This window comes from Suricata suricatta, chromosome 5 (genome assembly GCF_006229205.1).
Source record: "Suricata suricatta isolate VVHF042 chromosome 5, meerkat_22Aug2017_6uvM2_HiC, whole genome shotgun sequence".
Lineage (NCBI taxonomy): Eukaryota > Metazoa > Chordata > Mammalia > Carnivora > Herpestidae > Suricata > Suricata suricatta.
Genome location: NC_043704.1, coordinates 6,376,946 through 6,398,797, shown reverse-complemented (window position 1 = coordinate 6,398,797; position 21,852 = coordinate 6,376,946). Strand labels below are relative to the sequence as shown.

At 48.9% G+C, this 21,852-nt stretch overlaps 1 protein-coding gene across 1 annotated transcript in view; it reads left to right on the top strand.

Annotated features, from left to right (window-relative positions):
* The first annotated feature begins 88 nt into the window (after positions 1 to 88).
* DSCAM (DS cell adhesion molecule) overlaps positions 89 to 21,852 on the top strand; it is a 680,888-nt gene continuing 659,124 nt past the window's right edge. Inside the window, exon 1 of the mRNA XM_029938933.1 lies at positions 89 to 142. Coding sequence (XP_029794793.1) covers positions 100 to 142 — 43 coding nt within the window. The 5' untranslated portion in view covers positions 89 to 99. The remainder of the gene's footprint in view (positions 143 to 21,852) is intronic.

Sequence of the window (21,852 nt, the reverse complement as noted above, 5' to 3'; positions counted from 1 at the left end):
GCGGCGGCCCCCGGGCAGGTGGCGAGCGAGCGGAGCCGGGCGGAGCGCGGGGGGCGAGGCCGGCGCGTCGCTCGCGGGAGGCCGGGGAGCAGCAGGGGCATGTGGATACTGGCTCTCTCCTTGTTCCAGAGCTTCGCGAATGGTGAGCCTTTCGGTTTGTGGTCAGTTTCATTGCTCGTATTGACCGGAGTGTGGGGGGCCTTGGATGCATGGGGGGGGGTCTTTCCCTCCTTCTCCTCCTCATCTGTGCTTAAAACTGTCATGCGTTTCTTTCTTTCTTTCTTTTTTAAATATGATTTTTATTTCTTTTGGGAGGAGAGGAGGCAATGTAGAGAGGCCCGGGGAAAAATTGCTCTGTAATCATCTGAAGGAGCTTACCTAGCAAAGTGACAGCCCCGAGCTAACTCCGGTACTAGATAGTTACCTCATTCAGAATAAACCAGGTTTGGCGAGAGGAGGAGAGACGAGAAGATCGCCACTTGACACATTACAACCTCCGAGGGACACGACATTCCAAGTGCGGGCAGGCGGAGGGTCAATTAAGAACGTTTGGCTTCACATCCAAAGCCTTTTGAGCTCTTAAAACATGTGCTTTAAATCTGCTACAATTCATCTCGGCAGCAGTGAAGCCTATGAGGATGATCTGTCCTCCCCCCCACCACCTTGGTACTACATTTTCCCCACAGTCATTTATGTAAAATTATGCACTCATAAGCATTACATCATCTGAGATGTTGACAAATTTTTAAGAACACCTGTACAGTTGTAAAAATGCCATCAGTGGATTTTGTAAAGAGCAGTCCTTTCCTCGCACCCATCAATATTACGTCCTGAAATGCTTTCTTCCTGGGGATTCGAAAAGCTATTGCTCCTGCGAGTCAGACGCAATTAGTAAGTGTGCCTGCACCTTAGTCTGCCTGTCACTGTGTAAATATGAACTTACATGTATGAACGGCTTCCTCTCATTTGGGAACTGAGGAAAATTGTCCTCATTTGGTATTGCCCGGGAGTAGCTACAGCTTAAATTCCCCTTTCAAATTTAGGATCACAAAGCTGCATCAAATGTATGACTTGCTGACAGTGAAAATTAAACCATTAAGCAGAATCCTTTACCCAGGAGAGAGTGAGAGAGAGAGAGAGAGAGAGAGAGAGAGAGAGGGAGGGAGGGGAGGGGGGGGGGCGGGGGGGGGGTAGGAGGGAAGAAATCTCGCCCTTGTTAGAAAATACCAGAAGCCAAGAGGAGGCTTTCAGATTTTCTTGGAAGAGGCACAGGGGAGCTGCATCGGGGTGCGTTTTCGGTGCTATCTAGGTAGTATCTAAATCATCACACTGACAGGCCAGAGGAAACATACAAACTTTGTAAAATTAAAAAAAAAGGTGGCTGAGAACAGGTAGAGAAGAAGGTGCTCCTGAAATTAACATGGAAACGACGCTTTGCTCTCTAATATAACCGACAGCGAAGCGTGCACAACTTTCATTTGGAGGTTTCCCAGCAGGAGAGAATTGCAACAAGTTCTGACATGACCCCATCTTTCCCAGAGGGCACTCTACCTCTTCTGCAGCCTCGTGGGAATTTACCTTGGGGGAGAGATCTGCTGTAGCTAACGTGTGCTGATGCATCAGGGAAGTCGGCCCTTGATGCTGCTCTGCTAATGTGAAGCAGGAGAAGCCGTAAAAATGCTCACATGCGAGTCCCTGGGCCTCAGAGCCTTGACTGCCTGTCACACCTGTCAGGGCCGACCTCTCTGGACTCCTGGGAAAGGCTGGGATCATAGGGGGAAATGAAATTCCCATCCTGTTGGGAAGTACGTGTTTCAGGAGGACAGAACACTCTGCGCTTCTGAGGGTCCATCAGTCCCGTTTCACAGTTTTCCAGTTAGAGGTGACAGAAATAGTGTGGAAGAATTTCTGGTACAGTTTCTGATGCAGGGATGTTGTAAATGCGTGTGACTAAAAAAAAATCAATTTTCATACTAAAAAGATCCTAAGAGAATCACAGATAGTCGTGTAAAACCTCAAACATTCTACAAGGCAAATCTATGCAAAGACATGTATGTGGGTTCTGAGCATTATCTTCTTCACCTTTTTCAAGACCTTTAGAGTTGATTGGAAATCACCTTATTGGTGCTGTAATGGACACAGGTAGATTTCACAGTATAAGGGTGTGCGTGCAAATGAACATTAGACATGGCAGTATGTGGTCTGATGCTATCTATCGGAAGGCTGTGACCTCTCTTATATAATAATGGCCCTCTCTTTTTATGACCAAGCATTAAAAAAAAAAAAAAAAAGCCCTGACTGTAGAGCTCTGGGCTCTTTCATTCAGGGGGGAGGGAGGGAATTAGCTTTAAAGAGTTTCTCAGTGAATGATGTTCAATGGATACTTTGCAAAAAGGATCATAAAATATATGGTCATGTGAAAATAGAGTAAGAGTCCAAATTGGAATGCTATCTGTTCGTGGGGCCACATTTCAAAAATGTGAAATTAAATGGTTCCTTCCCGTCTTATCTGAATGAGACCTCAAAAAAAAAGAAAAAAAATTTTTTCCAACAACTATCCTAGTTTGGTCTACCCTAATTCTGAAAAATTCCTGAATGTGTGATATAAAAGACCTATGCATTCTAATTCCTGAGCTGATTCCCGCTAGGCCTCAAACAGCAAAATGTCTGACATGATTTAAACAACAAATCTATTTGCAAAGGATGATGCAGTCTGATATTCTGGGGTGCTCACAACCTAAGGACCCCACATGCATTTTAACAGTATAGACAATAGCATTTTTCCCGCTGATGTAATGGGGTGCACGTGTATTTCTTAGTGCTGGACCAGCTGCAGACAGAATTTTGGGTGAAAAAGAGGAAGAGTGAGCCGTCCCTTCATGGGTTAAATGCTTGAATGAATTACCTCACCTGATCAGGTGCTGTCATCATGCTTCAAGCAGTCAACTTGCTCTGCGCCGTTCTGGAAATACTCACTGGGGACCTTGTTACAGTGCGAGCGAACAGGGTCCGTGTGTGTGCACGGACACCCATCCACACACACGTCCACACACACGTCCCTGCCTGTCTCCTCAGGACACGATCATACTGCATTGTGTTTGGCCACAATGTCTCTTGGTTTTAACCCCACGGAGAACATTCTAGTGTAAGATGCTTGTTAAAAGCAGGAGCAGTGCTCTGAATAAGCTGAATAAGGAAGGGTACGCATGTTTATTGCCTATAATATATTTTTGGCTAGTATCTTTGTGTCTCTTTTTATGTACACATGTGTCCCGACATCTTTTCCTGAGCCGTGGGATCTTGACCTTTGCGGCGTGGCTGTTTCCACAGAGCTCAGGAGATTAGAGGAAGGGAGAGAGACAGGTGCTGCTCCTCAGAAGGAAAGTAGGGTGTCCACCCCTTGTGGGCATCGCAGACCCCTCTCGACAGGATGTTACGTACTGCAAACGGGGCTTTTTATTTAAATTTAGGAGCAGGACTTTGTGAGTACAAATGCACCCTGAGACCTTGTAAAATGACTTTTATTTTATTGATGTAAAGACACGTAAGCAAACAGTGTCGTTTGGTGAATAATTTCAGGGCCTCCGGTCCCCCTGTCCTTCCCCTGTTTGTAGGAAGCAGATTCAAATCCTATCTCAGAATTTCAGAGCTCCTCTAAAATCTCTGGGTTTCTTGAGCAGGGTGCCCCTGCCAGGTGCCCTCCATAGGAAAACAAAATGCCAGGCAGACCTTTAATAAATGCCAGCCCATCCTTCTCTCCCTGACTCTCTCCCGGATGCCACTTTGGTGAGACCACAGTTCATTGCTGCCCCCGGGGGAATCAGGGGCCCACTGGGCAGAAGAGGGTACCACAGACAGCAGTGCTGGCAGGGGAAATAATGTTGACCCCCCCATCCCTAATTCCTAGGCCCCCACATTGCTGTCAGTGTTCTTTCATTGAGATGCAGTGAGGATTTCCTGAAGAGACTGAATGCAATGTGGATGGAAACTCGGATGTAAAAGGGGCCGGGAGAGAGAGAGAGAGAGAGAGAGAGAGAGAGAGAGAGAGAAAAGGTCATTTAAAAAGGAGAGATCTATGAACACAGCAGGAGACTAGAAATTTATGTCTGACAAATTAAAGAATGGCTTTCTCAGTGGATCCATTTACCAAATCGATGGCGTCCGAAATTCACAAAATTAGCCGGATTCTCGGGGCGAGGTTACGAATGCACCTCCTAAGTGATGCAGAGGCAGGGAAACGAGACTCTAGCATCAGGTTAGGAGGGCAGCCACAGCGCGCGCGGGGCGCGGGGCGCGCGGGCCAGAGCCTGCCGGGCCCTGGGCGTTTCTCTCCCGCAGACCAGCGTCCGGGCATGTTCTTGGCTGTCGTGCTCGCCGGCTCCGGTGACTGGCTCCCTCGCAGGCAGGCCCGGGAGGTAGAGAGGTGGTGGTACCTGCATGTCAATTGTGTCCCTGCCACAGGACACTAGTGGGCGGCAAACCTCACCAGACTGCTGCAGCCAGCCCATCTCGGCAGAGCGGGCTCCAGGGCTCCACGGCCGCCTCAGGGGAAGCGGGGCCGGGCGCGTGGCGGTCGGAGGCCCTCCACCCCACGGTCCCTGCAGTCCCAGTGCCCGGACCCTCGGGGCCCGCCCGGGAGCGGTGCGCAGGCCGAGGAGGGCGGGCGGCGTCCGGCTGTGTCTGTTGCCCATTTTACAAAGGACGACCGCGTTCGTTCGCGGCACTCTCCGGAAACCTAGAAGGTGCCCGGGAAGGGAAGGTGCATTTGCATAGCCCCTTCCAAACTGGCGGGGGGGAGCCCGGCCCTGGCGCGTGTGCGTCTCCTCCTGGAGGTGGCGGCTCCAGGAGCAGCCCCGCGCCTGATTGGCTGACCTTCCAATGTCATTCCAGGAGGCCCTGCTCGCTTCTCCTCCTGCTGCTGGTGACAGGGGTGATGCTGCCGCTCCCCCTCCTCTGCAGTCCAGCTGCCTCACTGCCCTGCTGCTCGGGGGCCCCTTGGCCCGGAGCCCCCCCCCCCCCCCCCCCCCCCCCCCCCCCCGCAAATTGAGCAGCACCTGTTACCTGCACCAGGATTAACTCTTCACCTCCCAGACAGCAGGGCACAGAAATGCCCAGCGTGTCCCCCACCCCGCCCCCATCTTTGTGTTTTAATGTTTTGAAGATAGAAAATTCGGAGTTATATTTCCCTCCCCGAGTTTCTGGGTTAAGATAAGACAGTGGGAATGGAAGATTCCAGCAGCCCCACATGGACCCAGCTCTGGGTGCCCCCCACAGGGTGCCTTCTGCGGGTGACACCTTCCAGGAAGGTGCTAGAAGGAAGTGCGGTGGGGCAGGTGGATGATGGTTTCCGCTTCCGGTCCTGAGGTTAGATAGCACTTCTGGCCGGGATGTTGGGCCTGGCTGGATTCAGACCTCCCCCAGGTTAGGTCCCAACATTTTTCAGAGAACCTTGGGCGTTCCCTCCACGGTGCCTAGGCAGCAGGTAACTTTATTTCTTTGCTGCTTACCTGGCTAGTGACTGTCCCTTCTCTAGAAAGTAAGGTCCACAGGAGAGACTCATGCAGTGCGCCAGTGTTTTCCTGAGACATCCTGGGCCAAGCGTGTGCACAGAGTAGGTGGACATAGATGTTGGGTGACTGGAAGAAGGTCCAGAGGATGGACGGAGCCCTGCTCACCTCCCCCCTCCCTGTCCGCCCTGCCTCTCTTCACTCTCCACCCTTCTCTCTGTCCCCACCTCACCCTTCCTTTGCTCCTTCTGGGCCCCAGTCTCTAAACCACCCGGAGAAAGGTACCCAAGCGTGTGGATTCCTTGGCTCCCATCTCGTTCAGACACATGGACCTCAATGGTGGAAGAAGTGTTCATTTGCTAGGAATGCTTCTGGGGCATCTTGTTCTCTTTACCAAAATGGATTCACACTTGGAGTGGGAGGGGGGACTCCATCACGGGGTCCTTATGGTGATCCAGCTGTTTGAGGCTCTTCCTGATGCAGAGCGGGTCAAATGTTACAGAAAGGGAAGGTCACCGACACATCAGTCCCCTTGTTCTCAAGTGGACAGTGCTAAGTGCACGATTCAGAAATCTTGTACAGTGTTTACTGCCCTGTTGCTTTCTGAAAGTTGGGCAGAAACCTCAAATCCACACAGAAATTACCCCCGGGATTCTTGGGAATTCATATCTTCATCAAAGGGCCACCCAGGACATCAAAGCAAAGCTCAGTGTCTTAGGCCTTCATTGACTTAAAAAATCACATTATTATTTTCTTACATATCCTATTGATTTAGGAGATTCTCAGTGTTATCTCCTTTTTTCTTCTTCTCATTTTCCAGCACTTGGTTCTCTCATCAAAGTATCATGAAAGGAATACGATTTATTCATTATTGAAATTTCAACTTCTGTTCAAACAGAAGAATCATGTTAGGTGTGATCGCATACAATATTTATTCTCGTTTGATATTGGGAAATCTGTATTTGTTCTGTGTTGACCAGTAATTACAGTATTTAAAAAGAATCATTCAAGTGGATGAGGTTTTGGCCTTAGGCCCCCCCCCCCCCCCGATTATGTAAATATATATCCTAGGTCAGCAGAGAGGAGGGAAATGGGGTTGACAAGATATTTGTCCAGATAAGAGGAAGTAAGGATCTCCTGCGCCATGAGGCAGAATCATAGAGATTAATAAATCTTGCCCGCATCCCTATTTAAGTTATTTTTACGCAGACAACAGTGAGTAAGATTTAAGAGTGAGCAAGCAGTCCTATTTATAGAAAGCCGTTTTTAAATGCAGCAGTTGAGACTGTGAAAGGAAGCCCTGAAAACGTGAGCGAGATCACCTCCATATGGAATGCAGGTTCCTCTAACTTCCCAGCAAAGGGCTGGATTTTGGGAGGGGACAAAAAAGGCATACCGATCCTCAGATCCTCACTGAATTACTGAGAGATCCCTTTGGATGCTGCAGAGTCTTCTAGAAATGCTCTCAGACCATGTGTGATTTGGGGGAGTGGGGCGGGAGCCAGTGTGTGTATTGTTTGGAAACTGGGCTTGGGGAGGTCTGTGGGGTTTGGGGAGCGGGTGAAGTGGGCTGTGCGGCCACAGATTCCCCTTGGGCGGCGCGCATCACCTCTCCTGCAGACGGTTAACCGCAGAAAGTGAGAGGGTTGGGTCTGCATGTGTGTTTGTACAGAGCAGTTAGGGAGAGAAATGTTCAGATTAGGGTCTTGAGATTATCACAGGTTCATCCACGATACTAAGTTCTGGGGATTTAAATTGTGCTGTGCACCCCTCCGAATGGTCCGTTTAAACGGGCAGGCCACGTCCGCTCCGGCTGATTGACTGACATAAATGTCACCGGACAAAGAAGAAGCACACACCTGCTCTTAAAAATGAAGTAGTCTTGGGGCGCCTGGGTGGCTCAGTCAGTTAGGCATCTGACTTCGGCTCAGGTCATGATCTTGTAGTTCGTGGGTCCCAGCCCCGCGTTGGGCTCTCTGCTGACTGCTTAGAGCCTGGAACTTGCTTGGGATTCTTTGTCTCCCTGTCTCTCTGCCCCTCCGCAAAAATAAATAAACATTAAAAAATACTTAAAGGGGCATGTGGGCAGCTCAGTCAGATTGAGAGTTGAACATCGGTTCAGGTCATGATCTTGTAGTTCGTGGGTTTGAGCCCTATATCGGGCTCTGTGCTGACAGCTCAGAGCCTGGAGCCTGCTTCAGATTCTGTGTCTCCCTCTCTCTCTGCCTCTCCCTTTCCTTGCGCATGTGCTCTCTCTCTCTCTCAAAAATAAATGAGCATTAAAAAAATTAAAAAATATATATTAAAAAAAATCAAATAGTCTTTCTTCCTAGAACCGCATCTGTTTCTTGTAACATTTTGGTTTTTCTAGTCCCAAGCGGGTCTTCTCTTCTGTAGGACTAGAACTCTTTTTTTTTTTTTTAATAAAAAGTCTATTTTACTTTTTAAAACATTTATTTATTTAAATTCAAGGTAGTTCATATACACTGTAGTATTGGCTTCAGGAGTGAGCACAGGTATTTATCACTTCCCTGTACCCAGTGCTCATCCCAACAAGAGCCCTTCTTAGGAGGAGAACTCTTAAATTTGTATGGAAATTGCTGGCTTACAGGTCATAAATCTGAACAAAAGCCACCACCTGACCTACCCTTAAGCACGATGCTGGGAAAAACATTTGCCTTTTATCTTGTGAAGAAGTTTCTGTAAAATGGGTCATTTTGTAGCCAGCTTCTCCAGACTGTATAATGGGTGATAGAAAAAGATTCAAGCCACGTAGGTGGCTCAGTCGGTTAAGCATCTGGCTTCACCTCAGGTCATGATCTCACGGTTCATGGGCTCGAGCCCCGCATCAGGCTCTGTGCTGACAGCTCAGAGCCTGGAGCCTGTCTTCGGATTCTGTGTCTCCCTCTCTCTCTGCCCCTCCCCTGCTCACGCTCTGTCTCTCTTTCTCAAAAATAAATAACAACATAAAAAAATTTTTTTTAAAAGAAAGATTCTAGCTCTTTAATTACCAATTTTGATTGATGTGAGTCTTGACTCTTTTATTATTGAAACAAGGAACCAGGAAATGGTTTTGAGCTTTATTTTACACAGAATTTGACCAATTCTTGGCATCTGCTGTGTGCAAATACAATGAAAGTTTATAGTTTTTTTCTTATATTAGGCAAATTGTCAAATTGCCGGCCACTTCTGCAGAACTACAGTGGCGGTATGGCTCCCAGGGAGGATCGATGACCTCAGGGTCCCTGGTGCCCTCTGCATCCTCAGGGGACCTCGGTGAGGGTCGTGTTAGGCTGAGACTAGGGCGTCCAGTAGGCGGGGAGCTTCCCGAGGAGCCAGGCGGGTGACGTGGGCGATGTCGTGGGAGACCCTCCCCTCAATGTCTTTTTCTAACATCGAGTCCAGCGCTGATGTTCCTCGTGAAACCTCCATTCACTGCACGAACGTCAGGGCGACGGGAAGGTTTCGGTGATGATGTCCTAAGACGGGAGCGAAGTACGAAGATAATTAGAACCACTGCACTCCTATGTGCTTTTCAGTTTTATACCTCTTTTTTTTTTCCTACATAAAGGACCTGAGTTATAGTGTGGAAACTTCTGAGTAAACATGTTTTCTCATTAGAGAAACCCAAGATTCATTTCTTCTCTCCACTGTGGCCTGATTTGATCTCGGGTTCCCATGGGACCCCCAACCCCCCAGATCCCAGCCTGCTTCATTGCTGTGTTTATTTCTCAGTATTGGCTGTAGAGCAGTTTTAATATCTTGATTTATAGCTGCCGGGGCAGAAATAACAATGCTTTGTTTTATTACACGTGAGACATAGTGGTGAGCTGAAGACCCCCAACCACAATGGCAATCGGTTCTAGCAGCCAATTGGGCAACTCGACCGAGAGACGGCACCAGGGTTATTCTGTCACCACGTTGGACCTTGGCATTGCTGTGTCTGCACAGGGCAGCCATTCACCCATCTGGTGGCCAGTGAACATGAAATGCATAAAAAAACAAAAAACAAAAAAACAAACGTGCAATGCTCTCTAAGAAAAAGAATCATTCTTGCATAAATTGTTCAGGTTGGTAGAACTTAGGTTAGAAGTTCCTGTCCGGTACCTTGACATGGGAACAGAAAGCAAGCTGCGTGGTCAATTACCAGATGTGTGTGCACGTTACGATTCACCAGAATCAATACCTGTTAAGTCTGGTGGCTATCGTTTTACAATAGACTTGATGGATAAAAACAATAGACTTGATGGATAAAACCATCTGACCTGCACATGATGTTGGTGTGTGTGTTGGCTAATTACTTTGATCAGTGGTTCCTCTGTGTCTCACGACACCAGTCACAACCACCCACCTTGTTATTAATGGTCACAAGAGACCCCTCATTCTCCACCTTGCCCTGTCGCTGATAAGTGGAGTGGAAGATTCTTCTTCAGGCTTCTGTGGCAATGGCAGTAAAGGTTATGGGAAGACCAAGAATGTGGAGCAAGGGCTGCAGCAGGCCCCAAGTGAAGATTAGAGGAATAGACGGGAGGAAGGAGGATGTAGGCTCCTCCAGGCCCCGGTCTCTTGATACCTTGGGTCTAGTTCTCGTTAACGGGTCTGGACCTCCTCAGCTAAGGATCAGACCACTGGTCAATGCTCACATGGGCTTGTCAAGGAGGAAGAAGTTGTGGAAATTTCTTGGAGAGTTTTTCCCCTTACGAGTCTTGTACTGGAGAGTCTAATGCTGGTACCATTTTGGGAATGGGCTGTAATTGGAAACGTTCCTTAGGTCTCCTTCCAAAGGACCCTTTGCCACCTCTCCCCCACCTCCTAAACCCCCGACTTTGTGCAGAAGCCTCAGCTAATAGTTGATGGTGTCTTCCCACTCCAACCACCAGAGAGTCTGGTTCTATAGCCCTAGAGAAGGCATGGTTCAGGAAACTGCTTTAGTTTTCTGGTCCAGGTGGCCCCTAATCCACCTCTGAAAAAACACCTACTTGTCAAGGGGCTTCCCAGCTCCTGTTGGACAGAGGGCCAGACACTAGCTAGAAAACTAACCCAGTGACATTTGAAGAGGACCTCAATTCTTGGGGAACTCTGCATTGAGTAGAGGTTTATTGGGAGGGTACATGTGTGGGGTCATTTAGTCATTGACTGCATATTGTAATACGGCTTTGGGCAGGCTTAGGGAGAGTTGTCAGTAAAAACCGGTCATCAGGAAGTGCCCACATACAAGGGGTTGTGATCCCACCAGGGACACTTCTACTGTGGATTCTAGTAGCTGGAGAATCATTTATGTGTGTATCTAATATCTATTGGCATCCGAATGTGGATATGTGTGCTTATAGATGTGGGGCCATTTTTTCTGATTGTTTGAGTTTTTTTGGCTGTTCAGCTTCATTGCTAAGCACGTGCTTTGCAGATGGACTTGGTTCCATTGTGTTTTCTCACATTGACCCCTTCCTTGCAGCTGGAGTCCTCACAGAGAAGCCTCTGGAGCCTAAATGTAGCCCCCTGGCTGCAGGCAAGAGGCCGATAGTGCAAAACTGATTGGGTTCCTGTACTGAGCGGTCTTGGGAGATGAGCGAAAGCAGATCGAGACCAGACTGGAAAGTGGGTCTGTTGCCAGCGTCAGGTTTTATTTTGGTGCCAATCTGGAACATTACGTGCGCCTTCATTCAAATATCATTGCCGAGGCTCCTTCCAAAGCCAGATGTAGACGACTTGGGGTCCGTCTGCTCTTTGGGTTTTTTTGGTCTCTCCTTTTAGGCAAATGACCCCAAATTGACCGTATTTATCACACGAAGCACGTGCCATCATGCTAAATGGTCATAAAAAGCGAAAATGGCGTAGAAGGACATACATGCACTTTTAGACCTTGTCACAGGCATGATAAAATCGAGGACAATTACCAGTGGCTGAAGAATCCTTTTGAAACACCGTGTCCTTGATTTCTGCACTAAAATAGATTTGAATGTGTGCCGGAGAGAGGCCTAAATTCAGAGCCTTAAAAAAAAAAAACCCTTTTGTGTCCTGAGATCTTATTTTAGATAATATTAAAAATAACTCTCCCTCCTAGGCATCTTAAACAAGTTTGATGTTCTAATGCTTTGGCGATTTTATTGTGATTCACTACAGAGATGATCTTCCAGAGCAGCCGTTTTGATACTTTGCTTTAGAAGAAAACAGTATGGAAGACCTAGCAGGCACGAGGAATGTGATTTCTGCTTACTCAGAACTACCCGAATTAGGGGAGACCCCATCTCTCGGCAACAATAGGCTCCTACTCTGTTGTTCCTTTAAAAGCGGGGTATTGTGTTAGGAAGTCACAGGCTCTGCCTGGAGAGTTCTGGAAGGAGGAATCTGTCTAAAATAGCTCCTAGGCCCTCTCTGATCTGGAGATTTCACAACCTGCACAGTTTGTACAGACTGTTCTCTTTAAAATTTCGTAGTGGCATAGGTCACTCTTTTTTGATCTCCCATCCCCCCGGAAAGAGCATAAATATTTCCATCATCAAATTTAATGGCCTGCGGGAGACTCATGAGTCATTGCAAACGGTTAAACACTTTCCTTAGGAAAAATACGAACGCGAGGTCGTGTGACTCAGATTTATTATGAGAATAAATCACCTTAACCCATAGAAAATATTTATTGCACTCAGTAGTAAGTGTTGAGTGTTTTTTCCCCCTTAGGTTCCTAGCATCTGTGTCTCATAAGCACAAGCATCAGTAGGGCCTGACTGTCTGGAGGCCCAGCCGCCTGGGGCACTGCAGGGATTTGCAGGGAACGGAGTGGCTTTCTGCTGTCAGTGTCTTGTTGTTATTTTCACCCCCTCTCCCCCCTTGGTAACCGGAGCAGATATCAGAAGTTACGTGCACACGACAGGAGTGTGGGAAGGGCACTGTGTTAGCCCAGGGTCTATGGTCTTTGCTGGCTGTGCAGATTTCACACGGGGTTTGGTGTCCCGTGGACAGGGTGGGGGTACCTGCCTGATCCCTCAGCTGAAACCTGGATGCAAGGGACAGTGTCCTGTTAGCCTGTGGGTGACCTACTCAGAGGACCCCAGGAGTCCTGAGATCACAGGAGTATAGAGATCGCTGAGTGGGTGGAGGCTGGTATTTAAATAGTTTTCTAATGTGTACAGGTGTAGGGATTATGGGTAATTGGAACGCTCTAAACGGAGCCATGAGGTACAGTTCAGCTCGGTGGTGCTATTATTTTAGGCTCATTATTTTTGGCAGATGGAAATAAAAGATCCCCCACCTTTTATGGTATGATCATTTTATTTATTTTTAAAAAATTTTTTTACATTTATTTATTTTTGAGAGAGAGAGAGACAGAACATGAGTGGGGGAGGGACATAGAGAGAGAGGGAGACACAGAATTGGAAGCAGGCTCCAGGCTCTGAGCTGTCAGCACAGAGCCCAATGTGGGGCTCGAATCCACAAACTGAGATCATGACCTCAACTGAAGTTGGACGCTCAACCTCCTGAACTGCCCAGGTGCCCCGATTTGATCCTTTTAAAGAGAGGTAGGATCTTGACAAATTGTGTACTCTGGTTAGATCAGGAGTTCTAGCCAGGGGCGATGTCACCTCCCAAGTGACACCGGGCAGCATCCGGAAACATCTGTGGTGTCACAGTTCTTGTGGGGGCAGGGAGGCCACTGGCGGCCAGCAGGTGCAGGCCGGGATGTCACTGACACCCTGGAATGTGCAGGACAGAACCCCCCAGCCCCCATGACAAAGAATTATCCAGTCTACCATGTCGATGGTGCAGAGGTCGAGGAGCCCTGGGTTAAAGAGCGTAGAGCCGAGTGGCCACCGTCAGCCACCAGTCTTGCGCTTCCCTGTGGATGCTGGCGTGGCCCTGGGGGGGGAGAGCCAGAAGGGAGATGCTCTCAATCTCGGAATTCCTTGCTTACAGAACTCAGAGCTCGTGATACCTCTCATTGACGAAGCTTTCTTTACGATTTGCTTTTTGGTTTTTCTTACAACTAAAAAGAAGAAAACCAAATCTGGTTCCCGCTTTGGGACAAGTCGCTAAGAACCGGAGCGCCAGGGTGCTCCCACAGCCATTGCTCCCCTGGAGTGATTATGCTAATTAGTGTTTGATCAGATGATCAGATGATTAAATTATAATTCGATTAATCCTGTGGGCGAAGCGCTGGGAGGCGTGCCTCTCGCCTGGGTACCTTGCGCCCAAAAGCACCCTGTTCTGCAGGCCGACGGAGGCCTGCCCTTTCTGCAGACACGGCGTTCTGTTTTCCAAGCATATTGCAGATCCTTTGTTGCTGGTCGAAGGGAGAGGGGATATTTCTGTCACCTGCTCTCCCGGGCAGAAGCTGGCCTGCAGGGGCCTCTGGGAAATGTGGGAAACGTGGAGACCCTGTTTAGAAAGCACCAATTATTGGAGGACGTTGGATGCAGAGCAGCTGGACGGGCAGGGAGCGTGCTGGCCCCAGGGGGAGGCCATGAGACTCCCAAGGCCACCAGCCTGGCCTCTTGCTCCTTGAGTGGGGGAGGGGGGTGGGGTGGGTTGGGGGACACCTTCCCTGGGTCTCCCTCCTCCACCCTGCAGCTCTCCGTGTGCGTGCTGGTGGCGGAGCGCTGTTCCTTGTGTTTATTTTAAGTGTGTATTTCCTTAAAGAGGCCTTCCACCATTTTGTTTCTGTGTGTTTCGGCTTTAACAGTGGGGCTTAAGGTGTCGGTGTTCACGACCATTTCCGTTCCGTGACTGCTTTTCCACGCCGGGCACCTTCCTCTAGGTGACTTTGAGGATTGTTGAGGGAGGCACTCGAGAGGAATTGCAAAGAGCGTGAGTGGGGGAGACTGGAGGCCGAGCTCTGTGAATGGATTTTGCCTCCGGGGCGAGAGGCTGCCGTGGCTTCCTTTTACGGTTCCAAGAGATTAGCAATGGTTGGATCTTCCTTTACAGCTTTTCTCCCGGTACCTTCTTGTAACGGGGGTCGTCTGGTTACTGGAAGCATAAGCATTTGAGATATGTTTTTTCGTGTTTGTTTTTTTTTCTTTTTAAGTTTACTTATTTTAAGAGGCAGAGGGAGAATGTGAGCAGGTACACAGAGGCAGGGCAGGGGCAGAGAGAGAGAGAATCCCAAACAGACTCCATGCTGTCAGTGCAGAGCCCGAGGGGGGGCTCGATCCCACAAACTGTGAGATCATGACCTGAGCCAAAATCAAGACTCAGAAGCTAATCACCCAAGCCACTGACATGCCCCTGATTTTTTTTTTTCTACCAAAATGTGCGTGTGCTTGGAATTTATGGCATTCACATTTAGGAACAGGACAGAAGGTGGTACATCCATTGCGGGCCCCACAGCCTAAGAACTGCTTCAGACCACAGAACTTCTGACAATGTAGGGGCTAAATACCTGCTTAGATTTTCGCATCTCCCCTACTCTGAAAATCTTGCCCCATCATTGGTAAGAGATTACAAGCTCTTGATTTGCTTTGAAGAATGAAATTTGGCTTGTAATTCTTCCCATTGAAAAAGTGAAAGTCAGAGGAAACTCCCCGAGCTCCCGAAGTATGCAGGCACTTGGCTACTGTCTCAGGTGCACTTGCTGTGTTTCTTAGTAATGTTAGTAATGACCATGTTGGGGATAACCCTCGGCATTACTTACTGCTGAGAGGTGGGTATTCTGTTAGGAGTCTGTGGCCTTTCCTATAATGTCTGGAGCTGAGAGGTGGCCATAGTCATCAGCATCATCGCCATAAGGTGGGGTTAGATGGTCTGCTGCGGATTACACAGCTGCTGAATGGCAGGACAGGACCTGAGCCCAGGTTGTGTACAAATCCACACAGCTCTGGTGCCTCCATCCATCCTTACACGGTCTAATGAGAAAATACTTCGGTGTCAGTTTTGCAGAATAAGAGACCCGGGTTTGTAGATGTTGAATGTGGGCTTGGTCCGATAGGGCCTGTTAGTTTCTGGTCCCGGTTATCTCTGCATTGAAAACATCCTCAGATCTTCCAAACAAAGCCATACTTCCTCATTTGACATTTTTCGAACATCAAAAATGATGATGTCCCATTCACTGTAGAAGTTGAGCAGTAGGGGCACCTGGGTGGCTCAGTCGGTTGAGCATCCAACGTTGGCCCAGATCATGATCTCATGGTTCGTGGGCTCAAGCCCCACATCGGGCTCTGTGCTGACAGCTAGCTCAGAGCCTGGAGCCTGTCTTCAGATTCTGTGTCCCCCTCTCTCTCTGACCCTCCCCTGCTCATGCTGTCTCTCTCTCTCAAAAATAAATAAAACATTAAAAAAATTAAAAAAAAAGAAGTTGAGCAGTAAAAAGTGGCCTTGAGAAAGTGAAATACCAGCTTTGAAGAATTGGGTGCATACATGGGGAAAATTCATTTACTTTCCCTCGTCAGCCTCATGTACGTGCGTGTGCTGAGTTAGGCAAGTAAGGGGCAGGTTAACTAACTTTTGTCCACTTCAGTGGTAGACTCTTCCGTACTATCGCGTTCTGTCGGTGCGCTTCCGAGTGACATCTGTCTGCCTCCCATGTTGCATGGGGGCACCTTCCCCAGCCCTCAAGTTTAAATCACGTATCTGTTTTTAAGCACATTACATTTCATTTATCCCGAACAGACCCATCCTTTCTCTCAAAGTCAGAGTGTTAGAATAAAACTAGTTTTTGAAGTTGGTCATTGAAGACTGAAATCAGGTGTGAATTTAGTAGCCGCCGGAACGTTGGAAAAAGACACAAATTAGTGTTGTGCACACGAGCATGTCTCTTATCAGAGCAGCTGGATTATTTTGCTGGCTTGTCCAATGTGTATCTTGAGTGGAGACATTCACACTTACAGTGGTGAGAATGGTACCTGTGTGTGCATGTATGCGTGTGTACGTGTGCTGGTGTGGGGATGTTCTTGTTTGGTGTCCATGTAACACTTGGGCCACGTTTTTGTACAGGACATATTTGCCTTCTGTGGAGTATAGGAAGCTACAAGCCCGGATGCACTGAAAAGAGCTCGGCCCTGTCTTTGCTCAGGGCTTCGATGAGGCACGTGTCCCTTAGCTGGTGGCTGCAAGGTGGTGGAGCTGGCTAGTGACCAGTGGCCTCTTGCAGCACACACGCTGGTTGGGTTCATTGGCAGGAGGTTTGTGTTTATGTCTATCCAGTCGTCCGCCTCGCAGACCTTGGGTACTGAAGACACAACTATTAGAAGATATTGGGCGTCCTGTCTCCTGGCTGGGCAGCTTGAAGTTTGTGGTTTAGTATGCCCGTGCAGTCACTTTGGTGTGGCACGCTGACTGGGCCTGTGTGCAATGATTGCTGATACTTCTGGAACGCCAACTATGCGCCAGACACCGAGCTAAGTGCTTGACCGTATCATCTCCTTCAATCTTTAGTCAAATCTTTGGGATACTTATTCATGTCATCCCTCATTTTATCCTTGGGTGGAACCAAGGTGAATCACCTCTTGTCAAGGTGAAGAGATTTCCCAAAAGTCATCTATCCAGCTAGTGGTGAAGACAAGATTTGAACCTGAGTAGTCTCATTCCAGAATGCCTGTGCTGATCACCTGTCTATACTCAACCGTTAATGAACTCTTAATATTTGGGCCAGTCCCTGAGTGCACACGCTAGTTGAAGTGGCAATACTTACCTGGAGAACTGGAAATACGGGGTTTATCCCTAGAGAGTTGGGACCAGTCAGATAGCAAGTGTTACTTTCTTAAGTCTTCTGGGACGAAGATGCTGGAAAAATGTGGCGCTGAGGGACTTCAGTGTTTGTTTGTCTTAATCCCAACATTTCTAGGATCCAGCTCTTTCCCGAATTAGGATGCTGTCGCCAACGTGTCACCAAGCACAGGCTGACTCTCTCCTGCGACCAAGCACCGTCACCACCATTTCCCAGCCTGCAGCAGGTGACCCACACCTTTTCATATCTGTTCCTATGGAGTTCGGATTGAAAATTAAACTCTCCAAGGGTATCTGACTGGCTCAGTTAGTTGAGCATCTGACTCTTGGTTTCAGCTCAGGTCATGATCTCACGCTTTCGTGAGTTCGAGTTCTGTGTCCAGCTCTGTGCTGACAGTGGGGAGCCTGTCTGGGATTCTCTCATCCCCCAGATCCCAGTCTTCTCTCAGTCTCAAAATAAATAAATAAACATTAAAAAAATTAAAAAAGGAGAATGAAATCCTCCAGATTTCAGTAGACAGTGCGTGAAGTTTTGCCTGGTGTATCACCTGATGGCTGGCGTTGCTCTTCTCTCTCCCACATGCTCTCCCTCTGATCCCTTTCATCCGGGGGCTCAGGCCTACCTTGAGTTCCCCTTCTGTCAGAGACGTTAGACCCAACCTTACCTCTACATCCCCATACAGGGCAGCTGGGCCTGACTGGAGGAACACGCACAGCTGTTGTGATTGGTTTCGTCTTCTGTCATGAGCACACACCTCAGCTGAGCCCTCAGATCTGTCCCCGGTGCCCCCTGACCGCCTCATTGCTTTTAGTTTCTGTGGAAAAACTGTTGTACCCCTTCTCTCTCCTCCGCCAAGCTCAGCTTCCCCTTCCTTTTCCACTTCCCATCGATGACCTTGATTCCTTTACCAGGAACCTAGAAGAACGGAGCGAACCACTTGGAATCTCCCTTCCTCCCGCACCCAGTTTATCGTTCTGTCATGTCTGTATCTGCTTTGAGTTTCCCTTCACGTGGTGAGTGAGGGAAGGATTCCGTCACAGGAATGCCTGGACACCTGACACTGGACGCAGAGCAGGTGAGGTCGACAGCCGGTCTTTGGTCATGTGCGCCCAAGGCCGAGGGATGAAGACAGCCGCGCAGGGCAAGGCTGTGCTCCGGAACTGGCTGAATGATGGAGGTGGCTGTGTGGTGTCCAGAGGGTGAGTGCCTCGAGGACACAGCTGGCTTGTTGGACGACTCTGCAGGTCCACAGGCTGGCCAGGAATCACACCTTGCTGCTCAAGGATGGGTGGGCACTGTGCCTGGTCCCTTGATAAGAAGGCTTATTTGGCGAGGTAGGTGGGGAGCTTGGTCTGTGGGAGCAGAGGGAGACAGAAGAACTAGCGGCCTGGCCATTTGTAGCCCTTCCCGATTTTACCAGGCATGGAGGGCATTAAATTTCAGGACTTGCACCCCGATCCCCACGTACACTGCCTTCCACCCCTGCTCTGTGGAAGCATCTGCCTCATTCCCTTCAAGGGCTGTGGGCTCCATCCAAATCCAGAATAGCTCCACCTCCCCTGCACTCCAGAACTTTGGCCTCACATCTGCGATCTAGCTCTCAGGCACCTCCTGATTTCCCTGTCTTGTGGGTGCCGTACCACAGGACATATTCTCTCCCATAAACATACCACCATGTAGCATGTCCTTATGTCCAGGACACACTAATGTGCAAGACACAGACATGTGGAAGGCACTCACATGCGGAACACATTAACATTCGGAACACACTGACACATAGAACACACCAACATGAAGAACACGACGCACGGAGCACGTTAACACGTGGAACACACCAACATGAAGAACACGCTGACACGCGGAGTACACCAAGACAGGGAGCACACCAATGTGTAAGACACGAGCACGTGGAAGGCAGTAACATGCAGAACACAGTAACACTCAGAATGCACTAACAGACACGCCTGTTCTCCCCACTGCTCCCCTCGCCTACCTCCTTTCTTGGACACTGTTTATAGCAGAACTACCCAGCAGAGTTGCGCTTGCCAGTACTTCTGACACAACAGGGGCCGGGATTTGTGTTGGCATCCGGCCACTGTAGATCAATGTGGGGTCCCACGGGACTCGTGTAGCACACAGGTGGTTGTGCACGACTCAGTGCATGGGTTCTGTAGCACTGGAGTTGCGTGGACCCCTCTGGCCGATGCTCTGGGGCCGAGTGGCATGTCAATCTCTCAGATGTGCCTCCATCTCAGTCCCTCAGACACGATCCTGTCCATGTCGTCTTCCCAGCCCCACAGAGGCTGCTTTGCAGGCATCACCGCTGACCCCCGTGTGTCTGGTCTCCACCTTGGGAGACCCTCCGCAGTGTTTGACAGAGCAGGTCCCCCTCCCTCTTGAGGCACCTCCCCTGGGGCCCTGAGTGCCACGCTCTTCAGTTTTGTCTTCTGCATCTCTGGGTTTTCTGTTGTCTCTGCGACGTCTCCTCTCCAGTCAAATGCCAAGTGATATGATTCCCCCAGGGCTCCGTTCACAGTCCCCCTTCTCCCCCATCTATGCTTACTCTTCCTGTGATTTAATTTAGGCTCAGGCATGAAACAGCATCTGCATGGTGAGGACTTCCACCTTCATCTCTCTATCCATGGCTTCCCCTCCGAGCCCACATCCAGACCTTCAGAGCCAGCTGGCCACCCAGCATCTCCCCTTGGAGATCCTGTAGGTGACTCCGGCTTTGACCAAACAGAGCTGCTAGATTTGTCTCCCCATGTCGGCTCCTGTCTCAGGTCTTAACCATCCACATTGAGCCATTCATCCACGGCTCAGGACAGTCAGCCTTAACTGCCCTCTTTCCTCCCTACTCCTTTGCAGACCACCGGCAGGTGCCAGCGTCTCTACCTGCAGAAGATGACCATTTCTGGGGCATTTGGGTGCTTGGTCAATAGAGCATCCAACTCTTAATTTTGGCTCAAGTCATGATCTCAGGGTTGTGAGTTCGAGCCCCGTGTTGGGCTCTGCACTGAGTCTAGAGCCTGCTTGGGATTCTCTCTCCCTTGCTCTCTGCCCCTCCCCTGCTTGCTCTCTCTCTCTCTCAAAATATATAAATAAATTAATAAAAATATATGACTTTTTTTCTGCTTCTATCTCAGTTTACGCTATTGTCTTCTCTTTCTGGGCTCTGTAATAACCAGACAGCCTGTCAGTCTGTGTCCACGTTCACCTCACAGTTGGATTTCCACCTAGTGGCCACAGGGACCTGCTGAAATTCTAAATCAGACCATGTCACCCCTCTGCTCGAAGCCTGTAGGGATGGCTCCCATCACCCCTAAAAAAAGCCCAACACTCCTTTCTGTGACCCAGAGGCCCTCCAGGATGTGGCTGAGGCTGACCACGCTAGCCACCTCCTCTCCAGCTGCGCCAGCCTTCTGGGATTTTTCCAAAGTGCTAACCTGTACAGGCTCAGCAATGCTATGCTCCCTGCTTTTTTGTCCTGGGATACTCTACCCTGGACCTTTCTGTTGTCTGCTTTTCACTTTATTCAGCTCTCTGCCCAGACACCATCTCCTGGGAGAGATCACCCAGTCTAAAGTGAAGTGGCCTTCTTGAGAACTCTGTTCCTCCTTGCCACACCCGGTGTTTCCTCAGAGGAGCTCGGGATGCCTGGAACAATGTAGCTGTGTGTCTGTTATCTGTCCCCTCTAACCCGGAGACATAGGGGACCTTGTCTCCAGGGCTCACTTGGTCCCCAGAAGAGTCACCGAACACTTCGGGTGCCCCTTAAGGATTTGATGATTGAATGATTAAGTCAACGAATGCTGTTTTATAGGATAGACCTCCAAGGGCCTCGATGTCATTACTTTCTTTAATTTAATTCTGTGTTTGTTTGTTTCCGATGGAGTCATGGAGTCACAGGATCTCTGTGCATACAAGGAGTTTCTTCCTGGGGAAGATTTGGATGTCCATATTGATAGAAAGGTCAGCAAGCATCATGCCCTACAATTTTTCAATTCTGACCTGCTCTTAGAGGCATAACAATAAAAGATGCCTTAATTAAAAAAAAAAAAAAACCTTTGTCCCTATACTGAGGATTGTGAAGGATGGACACCATTTTTGTAGGTTTTCTGTCAGTCATGACAAAGTCCCAGGGAAGAGAGGACAAGCTCACAACTGTAGAAGGACCTGGACGCAGTGATGATCGCCACACTGGACATGCAGGGATGCTTCTGCACTGTTTATGGAGGCAAACAACTTCGGATTATACTATTTAAAAAGTGCATCAGGGAGAGGGAGATTGCAAGACTTGGATTTTAAGGATGTGTATATTTTCTTTTTTTTAAATATTTATTTTTGAGAGAAAGAGTAAGTGGAAAAGAGAGGAACAGAGAGACAGGGAGAGAGAAATTGCCCTGTCAGTGAGGGGCCCGATGCAGGGTTTGAACTCATGAACCATGAGATCATGACCTGAGCCAAAATCATGAGTTGGTCACTTAACTGACTGAACCACCCAGGCACCCCAAGGATGTTTTCACTGGACAAAGTGGACAGCAAAGAGATGTCTGGAGTTGTGGGGAAAGCAGTGGTTCCTTTCAGCTTCTGTGTGACATCAGAGTGGAAGGTACATCTAAAAAGGGCATGGGCGGGTGCCTGGGCGACTCAATCGGTTGAGCATCCGACTTCAGCTCAGGTCATGAT